Source organism: Calonectris borealis, chromosome 1 (genome assembly GCF_964195595.1).
Source record: "Calonectris borealis chromosome 1, bCalBor7.hap1.2, whole genome shotgun sequence".
Taxonomy (NCBI): Eukaryota; Metazoa; Chordata; class Aves; order Procellariiformes; family Procellariidae; genus Calonectris; species Calonectris borealis.
Genome location: NC_134312.1, coordinates 203668482 through 203688899, shown reverse-complemented (window position 1 = coordinate 203688899; position 20418 = coordinate 203668482). Strand labels below are relative to the sequence as shown.

The window sequence follows — 20418 nt, the reverse complement described above, 5'->3', positions numbered from 1 at the left end:
ACAGTTAGACTTGATGATCTTAAAGGTCCTTTCCAACCTAAATGATTCTATGATTCTGTGATTCAAAGCCCTGTTTAAGCACAACAATGGACATAAAATTCTGCAGGGTCACAGAATTGTTGCTTTGAATTCATCAGTGAGACAGACAGTGTCTTCAGCCTATCTGAGTCAGTAGATCTCCACCTACTCTCGAGAATCTCCTGTAACTTCAGCATACCAAGATGATTTTATCTCTTTCTTAGACTTCATTCTCATGATGGTGAAAGAACACCTTACCTCCCTAATATCTTACAACAGCAATAACCAGAAAAACCTTTTTGTTACCTGTGAGTGAAACTCCTCCTTTACACTCCTCTGGCAGATCTTATCATCCTGCAATCCCAGGCTCTGAAAGACAGACCACAAACATCAGACTTTTGCCATAAGTGTTTTCTTTACTTGCCCACTTTAAGTGGTGCACATGATTTGCCTTTGGGGAGGGCAAGCAAGTCCTGACCCATTTTAATTTACCAGTCTAGACCTGGTGTATGGCTGGGCGTGGTGTGGGTCTGAGCGTGGACTGTTCCCTTACTGTGGCCACTCAGGGCAGCCTCGGCAGCACTGGTGCTTTGGGCAGCTCCGCAGTCCTTGACAGAAGGGGATGCAATGCTTGGAATGACCACTGCTGCTCACCCCCAGAAATAATCCCAAAACAGTGTGTTTCAGTGCTGCACAAGAGCAACAAAAGCAGTAAAATGAAGATGGCCGGGGGGTTGGAACTAGATGATCTTTAAGGTTCTTTCCAACTCAAACCATTCTATGATTCTATGAAGATCTATTTCATGTCAGCTTTTCCCAGAACTTCCAGGAAGTGTGTTTCCATTTTGGAGAAAGCACATCTACTCAGTTATGGAGGACTCTTTATGCTTAACAGAACGTTTTCTAGAACCTCATAAGTGATCTCGCTAAATTTGGTGAAGTGTCTCCCCAGTTTACTTACCTGGTCCTTTGTTTCATCTGTTCATACACAGCCATAAGAAAAATAAGCCACGTTTTTAATTAAAAAAAACAAACTATGATAGTCTTTATTTGTATTGCATAAATGGCTAGAAACAGAGACAAAGCCCCATTTTCCTACATGCATGAAATTAGAGATTATTTTTACCATTACCTTCCCAGCTTACCGGGACAAGATAGAAAAAAGGAGATAAAACAAAGACAGAGAAAGATAAAATGACATCTCCACAGTTTCATAATAACACATATAGCTTATATAGCAGAATGCATTTCTAGTGATTCATATTCTTCTGTCAAGGACTGTTATGTCCTTGTTTATCAACAACTCTTTCTTCTGTGAACCACGACACTTTCAGCAGGTGGTCTTCTAAAAGCACAAAATATTCTGTTTGAATCAAAAGATGAAAGTTGGTGAGAGAGGTGGAAAATTCTCTGCTTCTGTTTCTCTTCTTTCCAAGTTGTGTTTCTAAAGTGCTCCCTGAATTTAATACAAAGAATTTTCTGCTTAAATTGCAATGAATACTTGAAACACATTGTAACATTGTGATTTCCATTTCCTACCAACTAATCACTAATATTGGCAGCAAGTAGTACAGCATCTGAACAGTCCAGGCCAAAGTAGTCATTTACTGCATATGGCACAGCAAGGGTCAGACCCATGTGTTTCTCTCACTTTTCACTAGGAATTTTCCTTCTTTTCTTACTCTTACTTTTCATTTTATTTTTCTTCCCGCATTCTAAAATAATGTATCTATTTGCGTTTCTGGCTTATTCACCTAAAATCAGAAGTCAAATCAGCCTAAGGATCTATCTGCCAAAATTAGAAAATCATTACTTTAATCTTATTATATATTTACTGAATTTCTATTTGAAATACCGAACTCATGTTTCAGAGTAAATATGCCTACAAAAGAAATGTGTTTTTATTTGTTACAAAAATATACTGAGCAAGCACGAAATAGCACTTACTATGGCTAATCAAGAAATATTTGCAAGTTGACTGACCAGGTAGTACCCACGTGCTGGCTAGTAGCTGTCAGACAGGAGGTGTAGTTTCTGGGTGCTTCTTATGCCTTTGGTGGCAAAAACATATGGGTCTCTGTTCTTCACCCAGTGGCCAGTATTAATAAGGACTGTACAGACTTAATGTCTTACATGTCTTAGATGTCCTAGACGTCTTAGACAATGTCTTAGAGGCATTGTCTTCCTTTCAATATAGCTGAAATTGCCAAATATGTTAAAAAATATTTCACTGGAAAATTGATAGACAGACCCACAGACCCACAGCTCAGTAGCACAAATATCATTCCCTTAGGAAAGAGGACTAAAAATATATAGCAAAACACACATTTAAGGAAATGTCATATCACTCTCTTCTGAGTTTTACTTGCATTTAGTTGGTTGGAATAATTTACCTTCAGTAAATACATGTCATAGATTTCTTTTGTTATTTCTTCGTTTGCTAACTTTCAAGCAAGAGTGAAGTGTAATAAAATGATGAAATTGTGGTCAGATTTGAAGAATAACACGGAAAATCATTTTGAAGATTTCAGTGAAAACATATGTTATTTGTTCAACCTTTGTATTTGTTCTTTTTCCTTCTTCAGACACTAATAACACTTATTACTAGAGAAGCAGACTGTCATTTGCTCAGCCATAGGTGATCTCACAGCTATTACTTATAGTTTGTTCAGTGCTCAGAAATGTGTTCAGATATACAATGAAGTCCAAATAGATTTTACAATTAAGCTGAAAAGTGTAATACAAGAATCATTTAGATTGTGATGGATAGTTTTGTTAACTGTAAATAATTTAGCCCTTTTCTTTTGGCCTTTCATTGTTTTTTTTCTTTTTGCTGTTCATCTATATCAAAAGGACATTTAAAATTATGTAAGGAAGCTTTCAAAAGTATGAAATGCTGAAGTTGGAAGTTAACAGTTGTGGTCCCCCATTTCTTTTTCTGCCAGAATTCTCATTGTCAGCACATGCTAAATACTGCAGAGCAAATAAGGTACCAGAAAAAAGACTGGAGTCTTGGAGCTCTGAATTCTGTTTTTAGGCAGATTTCTATTCTACAAACAGAATAACAGAATAATTGGGGTTGGAAGTTACCTCTGAAGGTCATCTGGATGCTGCCGCTGCTCAAGGGAGCAAGCTTAGATGAGGTTACTCATCCAGTCAAATTTTGAACACTTCCAAGGATGGAGATCCCGCAGCCCCTTTATGACCTGTTTCAGTACTTGACTACCTCATGGTAAAAAAAAAAAATTCCTCATATCTAGCTGGAATTCCTTGTGTGGCAACCTGTATCCTTTGCCTTTTGTCCTATTGTTGTGCACCTCCAGGAAGGGTCAGATAGCCTCTTCCTTACACCATCCCATCGGGTATTTATACTTATTACTAAGATCTGCCTGAACCTTTTCTTCTCCAGGCTGAACAGTCCCAGCTCTCTCAGCTTCTCTTCATATGACAGATGCTTCAAGCCCTCAGTCACCTTTGTGGCCCTTCTCTGGACCCACTCCAGTATGCCCATGTCTCTCTTGTCTGGGCAGCCCAGCACTGGACACAGCACTCCAGATGTGCGTCACCAGAGCTGAGCAGAGGGGAAGGATCACCTCCCTCGACCTGCTGGCAATGCAGCCCAAGAGGCTGTTGGCTTTCTTTGCCATGGGGGTGCATGACTGGCTCATGGTAAACTTGTCTACCAGAACCCCCAGGAGCTTTCCTGCAAAGCTCGTTCCTATCCAGGGTGTAGCAGCCTGTCCTGCTGTGTTTGTTGAGTCAGGCTGAGAGTCAGGCCAAAAAATAAGGCACAGATCTACACAGATGAGCTTATTTGTTTCTCATTACTCTGTTTGCACACCAATAGGTAGCTCTTCAGATAAAAATACCTTATGAGTGGGTGAACTGTGTATCATCTTGTGTTGATTCTTGCAAACCCATAATGTGCTTGCATCAGAAACAGCTAGAAGGAATACCAGGATGATAAGATCAACCTCTGTGCTACTTTAAGCGACCACATCTAAAAAAATCCTTCACTAAGCCAGGCAACATGCTTCTCCAGTATTTGGTTTCTCATTCTCCGCTACTAAATACTCTGCTACTTCTTCCTAATTTCAGATAGTCCTCTTGGGCAGATTTTTATTAGGAATTGAGTTTAACTGTGTCTCCATAATGACCTTCATGCAAAGCTCAGCAAAGCAAACTGAAAAACACAAGTTAACTGTAATTGCATTTGCCTAGGACCTTTGTGTTTACGTCTTTCTGAAAGAGCGTATTACTACTCCTAATTTCTGTTTTCTCAGGCTTTTTCATATGCATTAACTTTTGCAGTGTTTGTTTCTATATTTGTACACACAGATATGAACATAAACACATGGACATACAAAGGACTCTATTCAGAAAAAAAATGTTTCTCCCTTCTGCAAGAATGGCAATGGATTTCCTTTCTTTTTCCAGCTGTAGCAGCTCCATCCTCTCCCACCCGTTTTTAGGCAGATTTCTATTCTACAAACAGAATAACAGAATAATTGGGGTTAGAAGTTACCTCTGAAGGTCATCTGGATGCTGCTGCTGCTCAAGGGAGCAAGCTTAGATGAGGTTACTCATCCAGTCAAATTTTGAACACTTCCATGGATGGAGATCCCACTGCCATCCAACAGAGCTCAAACCTCAGCACTCTGTGTGTTAGACGTCTTCCAAGGTGTCTGCTGTGAGCAGCATTTTCTTCTGAATTTTGCATAGTGAACCAGTTTTGTTGTCAGAGATCATCGGTCTGGCTCCTGGTCTACCAAACAGGCTGATTCCAGTCTTTTTTTCCTGCTCCCTGCCCTCCTGGGGCTGCGGGCTGTGAGCGGCAGCAGCACGGAGAGGCCAGGGCGAGAGGCAAACCTGATGGGCTCTGCCTGCCTGCCTGCCTCTAAGAACTAAACGGGATGTTTCCCAGTAGACAGGCACCAGTTTTCTCAGCTCTGTCAGTGCTCTGTATCAGCAAGATCAAGCCTCGCTGCTCATCAAGGGCTGTATTTGCCATTAAACACAGAGGTGAAAACTGCCATGCAGCATCTGGCACATATTTAATGCATCGATGTACATAGCTGAATTGATACATAATAATAAAAAGAATGTACTTTGTACTTTGTAATATTAAGAATTAAACATGGATGTAAAGTTGTCACATAGCAAAGTATTAGCATCATTAATCTTGTAAAAATTACAAGCCAATAAACTCTAATTAATAATAGCTAACAATACTTATCATCAACAACCATGATAGGGAAGTAGCTGCACAGTGTCTTGGACGCTGTTCATAGCTGTCTAACTCCCTCAGTTTCTCAGTGTGTTGTTTGACATTGCTGATCCTCAGCTTTCCCAGCCTTAAAGAGCCTTGAGATATGTAGCTGTTAGCACTGAAAACCAAATCTCTCTGATGGGTAAAATGGAGCAGGCTGTCACAGCAAGACTGATTATTATTATTACCATCAAAATGAAAGTAAATAAATGTGTGAGTGGAGAAAAGTACAGAAGCTGACATATTTCACTCCATCTTGGTCTGCTCTTAATATTTTGCCACCAGAGTGCTAAACCTGAAAAAGTAATGTTTGACTGCTGAATTTCTCTAAATTGATCAAGTTGTAAATTTTTCTGGTTTTAAAAGCATGATTTTCCTCATCTCAATTTCCAGTGTGTCCACTAGCTGAAGCTAGCAACTGGCATTTTTGCAAATGATATTTAGATCACTGGCATAATTAATTTAAGATAATAATAATAAATTAAAACATAGTACTTTAATAAATTACAACATAATGCTTACAGGAAGGCAGAAATTAACCAGTCGAATTAAACAGAGTATTAGCTCAATCATTCCTCCACAATTTCTTCTGCTTTCCTGTTTTTCATGAATGCAGCAGCACATTGGCACAAAGGATCACTAGCATAACACAGGTAAGTATTTATCAAGAGATCGCATTGCTTTTAAATGTAGTTCAGTTGCGTAATGAGGATTTCTTTATCCTTTGAGTCGGAAATGGCATGGACTTCCCTCGTCTCTCACTGTCTCCAGTTTTCCTCTATATCTTTATGATTTGCATGAACAAAATGCAGGTTTAGTTTTGCTCACACAGAACCACAGAAGCAAATCATTAGCCAAAGAATTTGGTATGTGCATGGCACACAGTAATTTGGGCCAGTAGCAGCATTGTTGGACTTATATTATTTCAGGGACATAGTAGCAGCTCTGTGTATCTCTTCTTAGTCCCAGGGGGGTTGGGAGATTCATAAAGTGCCTTTTCCTCATCGTTCCTTTCTCTCCATGCTTTTTTTCCCTAGAGGTCTACGGAGTTGCTTCTAAGCAACACTAAGCAACTTCTTGAGGGAGCCAGCTGCTGGCACTGCCACCGACGTCTTCCTCACCCTGCAGAGCCAGGAGGGGCTCTGCATAGGCTCATTTTCTGTGAAGCAGCTGGGGTTTTGCACACAATAATAGTCCCACACTGCACAGTAATAAAAATACATTTTGTCACTGCACCACACAACTGATGAGGTTTGGACCTGAGAAATAGGTTATTTCAGTTACTGAAAGAAGAAATAGGCGGTAGAAGACAAAAGATGAATACAAATGGTTCAGGTGATTTGTAAAATGATCTTCTTCTTACACCCTTCTTCTCTTTCCTTGCCTCCTTTTTCCCTATAAGTCTGCATATCCCTTTTAGCTCTGAGTGGGCCTTTCACAGAAGTAGGCTTTGAATGCAAACAACTTTAGCAGCCGAAGAAAGCAACCAGCCATGCTCAGGGCACTGGTTAATGGCCTTTGAGTCACCTCTCCAGGTTTTCTTCCCCAGCAGCTGCCCGCGCCACTCAGGGCTTTGCCCTGCCAGTTGGTTGTGGGCACAGGGGCTGTGTGGGAAGCATCCTTCCCCTCTACTCCGCCATGCGTGGGGCAGGTGTGTGCACTGCTGTGCTGGCTCAGCACCTGCCTTCACAACAGAGAAAGAAATGCTGATTTGCAAGGAGCCACTTCTGCTTTGTTTGTTGCCTTCTTTAACATCTGCTCTCGTGGCTGTAGGCTGTTAACAGTCCACCCTTTCCACAACAACAGAGCCCTTTCGCTAGCACTAGCTGTTAAAATTAAGCTTGTTTCTCAATTGCTTTTTTATGGCTTTGTAAAAGATTTATCCTTGCTTCAGATATTGTATAAAATCCCATTTCAGTTGTGGTTCATATCATCACCGTTTCTGCTACAATATTTCAGGTCAGGTCTCAATCTTCCATCTTTAACAAGTCTCCACACCTTTTATATTGTGTTAGACAGACTTCATTTTATTGCAGGTGTTCCTTTTCTTAAGGCTGCGGATTGTGACACAATAGCAAAGAGGAGAACCTTTGTTAAAGTCCCATTGGTAATGCACAGCTATCGCCCTTTGAAGAGATTTAACTGAAAATAAGTCCTTTTCACTCCAGCTGTACTGACCTCCATCTTCTGGAAATCATAACGAGGGACATTTCATGCTACAGAAGTTAAGCATTCTTTTAAAATGAGTTATATGCAATATCCATTTCATAGTAGTAGAGAACAGAGGATGACTTGGGGCCTGATTCTCTGTTCAGATGCTGATGTAAGTCTGGAAATGGTTTTAGCAAAGTCAGTGAACTTGCCACTCCTGGGGAAAAAAAAAAAGAAAAGAATCAAAGCAGACACTGGTAGGTATTCTTTTCAATAGTGGAATAGTTTCTGAATTTCCTAGGCCAGGCTATTGTTCAGCTAAATGGAAAGAACAGTATTGTATGATAAAGTCACAAAGTTCAGAGTTGTGTCTAAAGCCTAAGTTGGATTCAGATCTCACAGGCCGTGCTTTTACCACACTTTAAAGTCAGTGGTATAATTCTAGTTACTTTTGATTACCACTGGAATCACTGAAATCAGAATAAGGTGTTTTCTTAATTGCAGTATGGTAGATCAGCAACTAAAAATTTTCACAATGTACTGTCCTTTTTAGTGTCTTATACATAAATGCATTTGGCAATGTGAGTAGAGCCTGAGGCTGATTTTTTTTTTTTTTATCCAAAGTTCACCTTTCAACAGACACTCACATACACAATGATATTTGGAAAAAAAAAAGAAGTTGCATTAGGTTCTGAAACAACCTTGATAGCCTAATGGCCTTAATATTTCACTTTCTTTGATTCTATCCTGTTGCATTTACTGAAATGAAGTATTCGCTAATAGTGTGACTGCTGGATAATGCACGGAATGGCTCTTGTTGTCTTTCCTGTAAATGGCAATTTGGGAAGCAGGTTGTATTTTCTTATTCATTCTTCTTCAGAACTGTGTTGATTATTTAATAATTTCTTTAGTTTTACAAATAAGAGTATGAAAGAGGTCTAGATGCTAGCCACCTTGGTCATTGAATTAAAACATGCAAATCAATATACAAAAACCAGTGCAGCATCCTGCTTTCCCCTGCCCTCATCCTTCCCCAAAGAATTCACAAATCAGTTCACCCTTCCCAACACTTTCTTTCGAAAATCTCCCTGAGCAAGAAGAGGTCACCTTAAACTTTCACTGTGACGAGACCTAGGTGCAATATCTCTGTGTGGTATTTAAGGAGAAGCCAAGAGTGGGAGTACAGAGCAAAATAAATGTTTAGAATGTGTAAACGAAGAAGTACTACGTGAGGGGGAGGAATGGATCTGATCCCACTTGCTCAGGTTGCTGGCACTAGGACAGTTTTGAATCGAAGCATCCCGAAGCAATGAAAAGCACAGTTACACATACAGAGGGTCCTCCCTGACCTACTATGACCCTGGCCTACCATATCAGCAGTTTGGTGTATCACTGCTTACGTGACTGGCAAAGCCCACCTTTGATGCCTAGGCCTGTCTCAGGTTTTGCAACCGGCCGGGGTGAGAGCCAAGCCAGACCTCCTGCTCCCTGGGCAGAGCCACCATGGGTGCCTGTGGCAGCGTCGCCCTCTCTTCAGGGCCTTCCTTTTGAAATGAAGACAGTCCTCGCTGCTCAACCTCTTTCTATGCATGGATCTGCCACCTGCCCCACAGATGCTCAGGGCCTGTCTAAGAGACTGGGGCCCACAGGCACACAGAGCATCTTAGCTGGTATCAGGAGCGTGCTCTTCTGAAGTGAATCTCCTGATTGCGGCCATTTACTGTGCTGCATTTCATATCAAATGCGGACTCGAAATACATTAATTGGTTTTCTGTTGGATGATGCCAAACAAGAAGATGTGCCCAGAAGCACCCCTGAAGTGCACCGGCGCCCAGTGTGAGTTCAGTCTGGTGACCAGGTTAGAAATAGTCCAGAGTAAAACCCTGAAACGCGCACGCTCTGGATGCCAGCTCCTTAGCACCACCCTTTGCTGTACAGATCCTATCCTACGGACTTTGCTGCTTGCTAATGTAGATGTCAGATGATGCAGCTCTGGACTGTGACTGAGCTTGGCCCTTCTGTCTGAATTTAGGGGTGCATGAGAAAGTACCTGGGTTTTTAAGGTGCCCCCAGACTTAATGAACTTCTATAGCAAAGGCTTTCTGGAACACTCTCTCATCTGTCAAAATCTCAGTCTTGTTTTTCCCCTTCAGAATAGATTTACTGGATCTTCTACCCCTCCTCTCTGCTCTGCCATAGAAGAAAAATATTCTTTCCTCACTCACCAGCACTCATCTGTTTAGTTTGTGGTTCAGGGCAATATCTACTGTTATGCGTATGAAATGGCTGAGGTCTCATCTCTGTTAAAGCTCTAGTCACTGCTAACCAGTTAAACAATAGTGAAGAAAAGTGTGAGAGTTTGCATTACAGGCTGAGTAGCTGTCAGAAACTCCTTCTCTTGTTATGAAAGACTTAAGTTCATTGCCTCAATTTATCTCAGTGCAGAAGTACAGTATAGAGAAAGGTGGTTCTTCAGGTAGCAAGAATTCATATCCTATTTTATAGATCATGATCTTCAGCTTTGAGTATTTGAGAGAGAAAGGTAACTGTATGTATATTTTGGATATTCAAAAGTATGAGATGCTTACAGAAGGCTGTTTCACTAAACAGGCACTTTTTTCCTAAATCATAAGCAATTCCTGATTTGCAAACTGTGTGTGATCAATAACCATAAACACTTTCAAATTCAAAATTAGAATTGTATCCAATCTTGGTTGGAAATAGAAGCCATATAGCATCATTTCTCTTCTCTGTCTGCATGATCAACATTCCTAGGGTGAAATTCGTCTCAGTTAACATCAGGGATATAAAATGTAGGTGTCTACATCAGAGCTAATCATCATCAACTCTTTTTCTAGTCAGAGCAGAAAAATATGCACTTTCAGGGCACAAGCTGTCTAATTAATTTTAGACACGTGCTTTAGGTTAAGATGAATCATTTCCTCAAAGTGCCTGCTCTTTCCACTGACAATAAAGGAAGTTAAGACAACTAGATGATACATAAATGTGTACCTTTATCACCCACCCTAAAAGACAAGTTTTGAGAGAATACACTGAAAAATTCTAATGTTTTTTTTTAAATATTCTGTATTGTTCACATTAAATCCAGGAATTCTAAAGTCATTTCTACGCGCATTTGCTAGGAGCAAGCATAGAAGCAAATCTGGTTAATCGTTTGCAGTATTTACTCATTTTGACTGTGGCAACTATGGACATGTATCTAACATACCTCAACAGCTGCAGATTGGTCATGTCCTTGTATTATTTGACTGATGTGTTGCAATGATCGTCACAATTTGTGTTACGAAACCAAACCAGGGAACAGATCACTAAGGGTGTTAATTGCCAAAGCTACGTCAGCGTCCAAGAGCTCGAAGGGAGCTGCAGTGATTTGCCCAAGCTGAGGATCTGGTTATCAGATCACGTACGTCTTAAATCATGTCAGTCCACTTACATTCAAACTGTGATACTGTAGTTATTTTAAAATGTGAGGTTTTAATCTATATCAGTTTCCCTGTAATGGGGAGGCAGAAATATTTTCATTACCATGCATTGCTGAAGGAGTACAGACGTAAAAGCATTATTGGTGTCAGGGATCACATCCCTATTGAAGCCATTGAACCAGCAGGGGTTTGAACCCTTTGTATTCAGTGCAAAAAAAAAATGGCTTGATAGCACCGTCCCCACATGTGTTGAGTTGGTGATAGGGGAAAGAGTGATTTCTCCCTCTGCTGCCCCCCAGTAAAATGGTAGCAATGGTATTTAATCACTGATCTTAATAGGAGTTTGATTGAGTCCAAAATAAGCAATTCATTTATATGAAGGGTGACAAGCTGGTCATGGCTTGGGAAGGTGGTGTCTTTTGGGATTTGTTTAGCTTATGTTTTGCTTTCTAAATAAGATCATTTTAGCTACAGACTATAAATACGAAATAGAGGTTGGGAAACAAGAAGAACAAAAGGATAACAAATTGCTTATGCACTTTTGTCATGGTTTAACGCCAGCCGGCAACTAAGCCCCACGCAGCCGCTTGCTCACTCCCTCCGGGTGGGATGGGGGAGAGAATCAGAAGGGTAAAAGTGAGAAAACTCGTGGGTTGAGATAAAGACAGTTTAATAGGGAAAGCAAAAGCCGTGCACACAAGCAAAGCAAAACAAGGAATTCATTCCCTACTTCCCATCGGCAGGCAGGTGTTCAGCCATCTCCAGGAAAGCAGGGCTCCATCACGCGTAACGGTGACTTGGGAAGACAAACTCCATCACTCCGAACATCCCCCCCTTCCTTCTTTTTCCCCCAGCTTTATATGCTGAGTATGACATCATATGGTGTGGAATATCCCTTTGGTCAGCTGGGGTCAGCTGTCCCAGCTGTGTCCCCTCCCAGTTTCTTGTGCACCCCCCGCCTCCTCGCTGGTGGGGTGGGGTGAGGAGCAGAAAAGGCCTTGACTCTCTATAAGCAGTAACGAAAACATCCCTGTGTTATCAACACCGGTTTTAGCACAAATCCAAAACAGCCCCATGCTAGCTACAGTGAAGAAAATTAACTCTATCCCAGCCAAAACCAGCACAACTTTATTACTTTAAAATAATGAAATTAAAACAGTTCTGACAAGATGCTTATGCCACATCCCTTCGATTTTCCCTTCCACTCTACTGTAGAAGCAAATTGACTTACTGGAACAACAGAACCGGGAATCAAACATTTCCAAGTCTTAATCCAGATTTAGATCCTGGATCCTTGGGTTTCTTTGGCCAAATTATTCAGTCCTTCAGCAGCTCTCATCTCCAAAATGTGATAATAATTATTTTTTGCTGCACTGGGAAAAGGGGCTGCAAGGCTTAGTGAGTGTTTGTTCTGTCTTTTGAACATGAGGAGCAATCCATGAAGGCAAAAAGTTGCCAACTCTTCAGCACAGGGCCTAGAGCTAAGATTTCAAAGCAGGAAAGGAGACAAATCTATAAGTTTCCCATTACGTATTGAATAACCTGCACCGCATGGAAAACTTTTGTCTGTATCTTATTTGTTCATTTGGAAGGAAGCTAAAATGATTTGTGGAGATGAGTACATGAGGAGAAAAAAACTCACATATTTGGGATGCAAGCAGACTTTTTCTAAATGAGTGGTAAACTATCAAAAATAACAGTTAAAAGGACTCTTTACTGGTATTAAATGCAAACTGCATGTTGCAGGTATTACTGTTAGTTTCTTTAGTAAAAACAGCTGTAATCTGTAATGAAACTAACACCATTTTCTACTGACGAAATATTCTCTCTTCATTTTTGTTTTTCAGCATAGTAGATAAGAAGTATTCCCTCATAGGAATGGCAATAATATTGATACAAGGCATGGGTTGGCATAGTTTTTTTTCTAAACCCTGATCTTGCCATATCAGGACTGTAGGACCTGCACATCATGGTTGTTCCCTTTTTGCATCACTTGTTATATTTTGGTTAAACCCTCAAGGGCAGCCTCGCTGTCCATTCTTGCTCTATCCTCGCTCATGCCCGTTCCCAAAGTCTTTAGCATATTACTAAGAGCTGAATAACAGTCGTAGTACTTGACCACCTCAAGGGCAAACAGCTTTGATGCCAAGAGATGAAAACCCAGTTCGATTCATAAATTCCACACTTACTTAAAATGAAAAGGTACATCAGCAGGTAGGGTTTCTAGCGAATGTGTGACCTCCTCTTTCTGAATTTGTATCCCATAGATAATTGCTTTATTTGATAAAACAGTATACTACAGTAACATTTTCAATCATATGGAAGACACTCAGATTACCAGTTCATTACTCGCTTTCATTTTAATTTCTTCCCATGTTTAAGCACCTGGAAAGTTATAGCTACCTTACTGGAGAAAGACTCTCAACATTATATTGCTGATGTTATATATTTCAGAATTTATATCTATCTGGCTATGAAAATACCTTTCTAGAGAAAACAATATGACATTGTTTTTTCTTTTTTCTTCTTCTTTCTTATTTCTCTCCCACAGATTGTGAGTGTGGGAAAGCATGTTAAAGGATATCATTATATTGTTGCCAACCTGGTAAGATACTTTTCTAGAATTATACCCCTGCTTGGTAAGTGAAACACTCAGTTTTGCTTTGAATTTAGAGCACTTCACACAACATTTGCCATTTGTCACTAATATGTGGTTGCACATAATACATTCTTTATGGTGCGTAAAAGGACTTGGTTTTGTTGTTACAGCCATCTAGACAAGAAGGGCACAATGTTACTCTCTTAAATTTTGTCGAAATCAATGTACCATAAAGGACTGCTAAGTGTGTCTTGTGGCTGAATTAGAATTTACAGAACTACACTATGATTTTTGACTCATCTTTTTAATATTACTAACATAATAATTCTCGAGGTAATTTTTCTACATTCTCCAGGGAACATTCATTTTGCTGTAAGATCAGCTATTTCCAGTATTTTCACTCTAAATCTAAACTGCATATTCACACAGATATTGTTCAGAAGAGGGCAAAGAAAGAGTAAATGCAGTATTTTATTATTAAAATAACCCATTCTTCTAGCCGAAATACCTGCCTGGCCAAGCACAGTGAGTGTAGGACAGAGTCTAATGTATGCTTTAAATTGTTTTCTTTTTACTCTCCCTCAAGGAATTTTGGTTGACATGAAATATTTTATTGTGCTTTGCTGTACTTGTACCTTAACTTAAGATCACTTCAGATTATTTTTAAAACCTCGGGCATTTTAAATGAGACATGTCTATTCTCTTAGGTCTTACAAATTAGATTTTCAGCATTACAAATTTATAGTTCCCCAAGTAACTTTTCCCATGCAAAATAGCTGCTGTAAACAAGGAACCGGATGTTGCAGTGAACTGCTAGTGGGATATACAGTGGAGACAGGCACATCTACTCATCTACTTCAGCAGGGCACACGTTGCTATCTACTGGCTGTTCAGTAATGTGGGTACTATGACTTCCTGTTGCGTCACCTTTTATATTTACTATCAGTATCCTTCAGGACATGAATCAAATCTCTGTCCTTAACAGTTTTTTTCGCTGGGGTATTGGGTCAGTACCCCACAATTTTTTTTTCTTAGATCTTTCTTTTTTAAGTTAAGTGTGATAATACACTTCTGTTTGCAATCATAAATGCCGATCAGAATTTAAGAAAATAAAAATAAGATACCTCCGAGCTAGCATTAAACATAGCAGCTAAGAAAGGAGCAGAAAGATTCATGCTTGCTTCTTAGCTTGCTTTAGCAGTTTGCATTATGCAGTTTCTTGAAGTTCAGTTATGTCTCTAAAGACAAATTTTACTAAAGAATTGGTCTTTACACGTGCTGAACAAATTAGCCTGAGAAACTAGTAAGTCAGGAATTGTATGTATTTTATTTTTTCTTTCAATGTTGGGGGTTGCTTTAAATATATAGCAGACCTGAGAGCTACCACCAGCATATTTCACAAAAGTATGATTCTGATGATGATTTCCTTGCACAAACGGTGAGATCCTCACGCACTGTCTCTGCCTTCTAATGTTTATTATATTATCTCATTATCTCAGACACCTTCAGCCTAAACAATGAATCCTGGAATAAATGTATTTACACAAAAGTGTTGTTCATTTTGCAAACATGCAAAGAAACAGGGATATATTGGTTAAAGCACTAGTACAGTGCTCATTCAGATCTGTCAACTTTGATGGAAATTGGATTAAGGCTTTAATATTCTGCAGGCACTTTTCAGTTGATTCGCCAAAGGCATTTCTTCAAAAACTGTCTGCCATTCCCAGCGATGTGTTGCTTAGCTGTCAAGACCACCCTAGCAATAATGTGGGAAATTTATTTCTTGGTTTTGTTGCATTCTTTATTACACAAATGGAAATTATGAACAAAGGTTCAACATTATTCTCTGGTTTTAAGTCTTGGCTTCTAATGGAAACCTGCTGCTGTACATTCTGTATGCTGCCTTGCTGACCTAGAACAGATTGGACCCACAGTGGTGTACGAGGACAAACAAAATCTTAAATTGATTTTCTAGGGTTTCAAAGATATTTCCCTGGAGAGATTTATGCATGGAGGAGCCAATGTCACTGGATTTCAGCTAGTAGATTTCAGTACCCCGATGGTAACTAAGCTGATGCAGCGCTGGAAGAAGTTGGACCAGAGAGAATACCCAGGATCTGAGACCCCACCAAAGGTACTGGCTGATCTGAAGCACTACCAAAGATTTCTAATTAACATCATTGAATACATGAATGAAGACCTTAATATTTAGGCAGAGGAGAATGCAGTTTATCTTACTGTTACTGGCAACTAATTATGCCTATCCTTATTATTGTATGATAGAAATACAAACTGCAACACATTTCACTGATGTATTTTAATGTCCTTTGTCACTTATTCTCCAACTTCATCCCTTTACTGACAGGAATTAAAGGTCAAATGCTTAACTGACAACTTAATTTCAACCAATTTTACATAAATTAGTCTAGTTATCTAGATTCACTTAGAGTGCAGAGCTTTCTTGACAGCTGAATTCTTCTGTATATGAGATATAACCACAATTGTAAATTTACTACCCTTAAATTTTCATTTGGAGTTTCCTCTGGAAATTCTATCCACCTCAAAACCTGGTGTAGTAATCATTTTCAGGCACAATCTTAGAGTGTAATTACATCCCAGTGTTCCTCTATCCTAATTCCTCACAGATGGATAACAAAATATTTCTCTCACCTATAATTTTCTTGGCAGGCAAATCACAGCATAGCTATAAATATGACTTCATCAAAATAGTTCTGTTATTATATGTAGTAATGCATATCAGACCTAGTTGAGACTGGGCTCCTTTGTGCTGGGCACCATGCAAAGATAAACAATCAGCCCTCCCTCGGCTGGGGGAGTGGTAGGTTGGCAAAGTCTAGAGAAAGTATCAACATGGATAATACAAAGCATAGCTACATAATTCGGTGAATATTCAATAAATTTATGTTCTGAAGGAAAAAAAAAAAACAAGGATGCTGTGGGGTATGGCATGCAGACATCCCCAAGTACTGGTGACAGGAACAATTTAGCCTATAGGACTCCTTGCCACATGAACAGGATTGTGCTGGCTCCTTCTGAGAAGTCAGCATGATTAATCCGAATTGCACATAATTCACCTATGGATAACCAAAATTTGAAATTATAAAGATAAACCATGTCCCAAAGAGCTTATAAAATGCAAGACAAAGGAAAAGAAGGAAACTAGACTTCAATAAGTGAATTTAAATTTTGGAAGTTACCTGGCATATCAATAGCAGCCCTGGGCATGTGAACAACTTCTCCTGGTGCAGTATGTCCATCAGAGGACCATACTGAGAAAATGCCCCTTTGTTTATGTGGCGCCAGGCTAACATCTGTTGAAGACTTGCTCTACACATTCCATTTGGCATGTTCTCAACCTAAAGCAGTTACTGTAGTTAGTGTAGAAACACAGACCCTATGGTTCAGTGCCCTATGTCTTTCAGAGAGTCAACACAGGTTTTCCAGTAGGAAGAACATACCCTTGATCATTCTTAACAATTCCAATAGGCTGGATGTCTGCTCATTAGCCATGCATTTTTTCAGTTATATTTTCTCAGTGAGTTACTGTTTTCTTTCTTTTCTTTTGAGTAAGTTGAGTGGGTAGGGTTGTTCTGTAACATATAAGACAAATGGAAAAAAAATTAAGACTTGAATATGTCTAGTTTAATTTGTTTCTTTTAATAATTCTTCAGAGGCAGATTTCTCTACCCTTAAGAAATACAGTTTTAAAGCTGGAGCTACTGAAATGTACTCTTCTCAGTCTTGCATTTGTTCCTTAGACAAAATTGCTTTTGCTTTTGAGGACACTTTTTTCCTAAATGAAGGTGTAGAAACTACTGCATAATGAATCAAACTAGAAATATCTGAGACATTTGATTTTTGTAAAGACATGCCAACTCTAAAGTGTGTGTCCATCTATTTAGTATACATCTGCATTAACATATGATGGAGTACTTGTGATGGCTGAAACTTTCCGTAATCTTAGAAGACAGAAAATTGATATTTCAAGGAGAGGAAATGCTGGTGATTGTCTTGCTAATCCTGCAGCCCCATGGGGTCAAGGAATTGATATGGAGAGGACATTAAAACAGGTAAGGGTAGGCTTTATTCTAGTGATCTTTGTGAATATTGGATACTAGTTGTACAGTATAAGATTTGGAAGATATTACACACAACGGTAGTAATGGGAGAGGAGAAATTTATTTTTCAGTTGCCATTTGGAAACAGCTGGGGCTGTTCTGGTTGTTCTGGTTTATAACTTGGAATGAAGGCAGAGGGGAACTGCTACTATTTAAAACTACTATTAGTTCCATTAAGAGAGTTGGGACTTCCTCCACTGAACTGGTGAGCTTATCTCTTGCTTTTGCATATAACCTGGTGTACAGATATTGTCATTTAAGGAAAAAGGTATAGCTGCATAATATAACCTTTCAAATACGTTTCTGTCGTCTTGAATAAAAATAGATTTCTCCCAGGGAAATTACATAGGTAGTATTTTTTTCTCTAAAAAGAAATAACCCAGAGCTATTGTTCTCTGATGTCAGGATTTTGAATTCCTGATTAATATGGATGCCTAGAAAGTTCCAGATCTCTGTCAAGATGGTTTAGCCTTTCCTTTGAACGGGACAGTAAGAAAATAAAAATCCTGCTGTAAAATTTAAATCATTGCAAATGAGCAGGCTCCACTCAGAAGAGGAGAAGTGACTGCTGACAGAGCTGACAGCTCTGTGCCTGGAAGCCAAGGTTTCCGTCCTGGAGCAAAATCAGCAGAGATAGAAATGGACAGAGGGAAGGAGTAAGTAGTTTAAATCCACATCTTGACTCTTAGGGATAGAAACAAAGCATTTTGTATGCTTCACATACTCCGTGCAGATGCACAGATCTGTAACAATTGTGAGAAGCATGAAGTCAGGCTTCTGTGAAGTCAGGCTTCATGTAGATAGCATGAGCCTTCGAATCTGGCCAAAGAGGTTTGCATGGCCGGATCCTGATACAATCAAAGCCAGCAGCAATATGGCAATGGCTTCTTTGGGATGAGGACCACAGTCTGGATATCCTTTGGTGAGGCAGTAAAGCTCTGAAAGAAAAAAAAAGAGTTCTGGTTTCAGCTGAGACACAGGTGGTGGAAAACTGCCACAGCCAATCTTATGGGTTTACATCTGTCCTTCTCCACTCTGAGGCTTCGAAAACACTCTTTTCAGGCCCTATGCATGTCACCCATCTTCTGTGATAGTAAATTGCTTTGCTGGGGCCAAGGTTGTTGTCAAGTTTACCTTGATGAGCAATATATACTCAATTTATACATTTAATCCACCAGAGTGAGAGCTAAAAAGATATATGAGCTTAGGCCAAACATCATTTAAGTTTATTTTATGTGATCCAAAATATTCTGCAGCAGTGATGAGAATGGTGAAAAATGTACTTCTCTTTAGGACCTGCAGCTGGAAAGTGTTGAGCTGCACAGCACGAAAGAAGAGAAGGTCCATTGTGTGTCTTTGTTAGCACTTAGATACTGGCATATCTAAGCCTATTTTGAGCATGGTTTGACATGAAAAAGGAATACAAAGGAAAAGTAGCCAACTTTTTTTGCTTTATAATGCCTGTCTATTCTAGAGTAGTGTTGTTATGGTAATCTAAGGGCATAGCCAGGATAACTTTCACTGCTGTGTGACATTTGGAATAAAGAATATAAGGCTGGATCTTCATGATGCTTTTTCTTCCATTTGTAGGTTCGAATACAAGGATTGACAGGAAACGTTCAGTTTGACCACTATGGTCGCAGAGTTAACTACACCATGGATGTCTTTGAGCTGAAGAACACGGGCCCTCGGAAGGTGCGTGCTGACAATGTTTACTATCCTGGTATCATATAAATTAGTTATGTATGATGAAATGATTATGCAAACTTATATTAAACTGGACTCTGTGGTTTAAAAAAAGATGATATATTGAATACATGGATAATATTTCTGGTGGAAGCAGATTTAAAGTGCATTTTCTATTCGATACTGTTATTCAGTGCAACAAATTGGGGAACACAAAAACAAACATGCATCTTGGAGAGGTGGGATGTCAGTCAGTCAAGCGTACTAATGAAAACCAGCTGGATGGCATGTTGCTAGGCTGCTGGGTGATGGAAAAAGGTCAGAACTCTGAACAGTAGATATTTCCTGTATCTTATCCAAAGATTTCTATCTTGCAAATTACTGGCATTTTTAGGTGGGGTCATCTGTACGTTCTGTGTAAACATGAATCATGGGCTGTAACTAACACAGGGCTTTTAAGGGGGAAAGGAGAGGAGAGAGGAGGAAGAGAGAATGCCCTGAATACTTATATTTTCTGAAATTAATTGCAGTATATCTAATCCTGTGTGCTTGATTGGTTGCTTGTAAGCAACTTAGGCAAATGCACATTAATATATGTCTAAGCAGATTCTCCATGCCTGAATGCATATAGTTTATCACTCAGCCCAATCACTTTGAAAAGATAAGCCTGGGTACCTTGTTAATCCTTTCTCTTCTGTGCTGAAATTTGTCCATTTTTCATAGTATCAAACAAATAAAGAGCAGAAAATGCACTCAGGCTCAAGGACTTTAGTTCCTTTGGAGGCACTGTGGCCTGTTTTGTTTGCAAGGTCATCAGAAAAAGAAAAAGTGAGAAGCTGATGGTGACTAAGAGAATCATCGCTGCTTGAGTAGGGCCAAGGCAATCAGAATTGAATTAAATACTCCTCTGCTGTCAGGCCAGAGGTGACAAGCCCAGTAAATAGTACCCCAGGTGAACTGTGTGTCCCCAAAGAGAGTTACATGCCACAGAGGCAGAGTCTTAAGCTACAGACCCAGAGCAGAATTACACATTGGGATGAACAAACTGACAGTATATTGCAGTATAGAGCTGTAGACCAAAGCAAAGCATGTGCCTGTGTATGAGGAGTATTG

At 39.6% G+C, this 20418-nt stretch overlaps 1 protein-coding gene across 3 annotated transcripts in view; it reads left to right on the top strand.

Moving 5' to 3' along the window:
* Positions 1-20418, top strand: part of GRIA4 (glutamate ionotropic receptor AMPA type subunit 4) — a 248677-nt gene that overhangs the window by 154747 nt on the left and 73512 nt on the right. For all 3 annotated transcript variants that reach the window (XM_075140077.1, XM_075140078.1, XM_075140079.1), the window contains exons 5-8: positions 13433-13486; positions 15456-15614; positions 17404-17571; positions 19210-19314. In XM_075140077.1, the coding sequence (XP_074996178.1) occupies positions 13433-13486; positions 15456-15614; positions 17404-17571; positions 19210-19314 (486 nt within the window). The remainder of the gene's footprint in view (positions 1-13432; positions 13487-15455; positions 15615-17403; positions 17572-19209; positions 19315-20418) is intronic.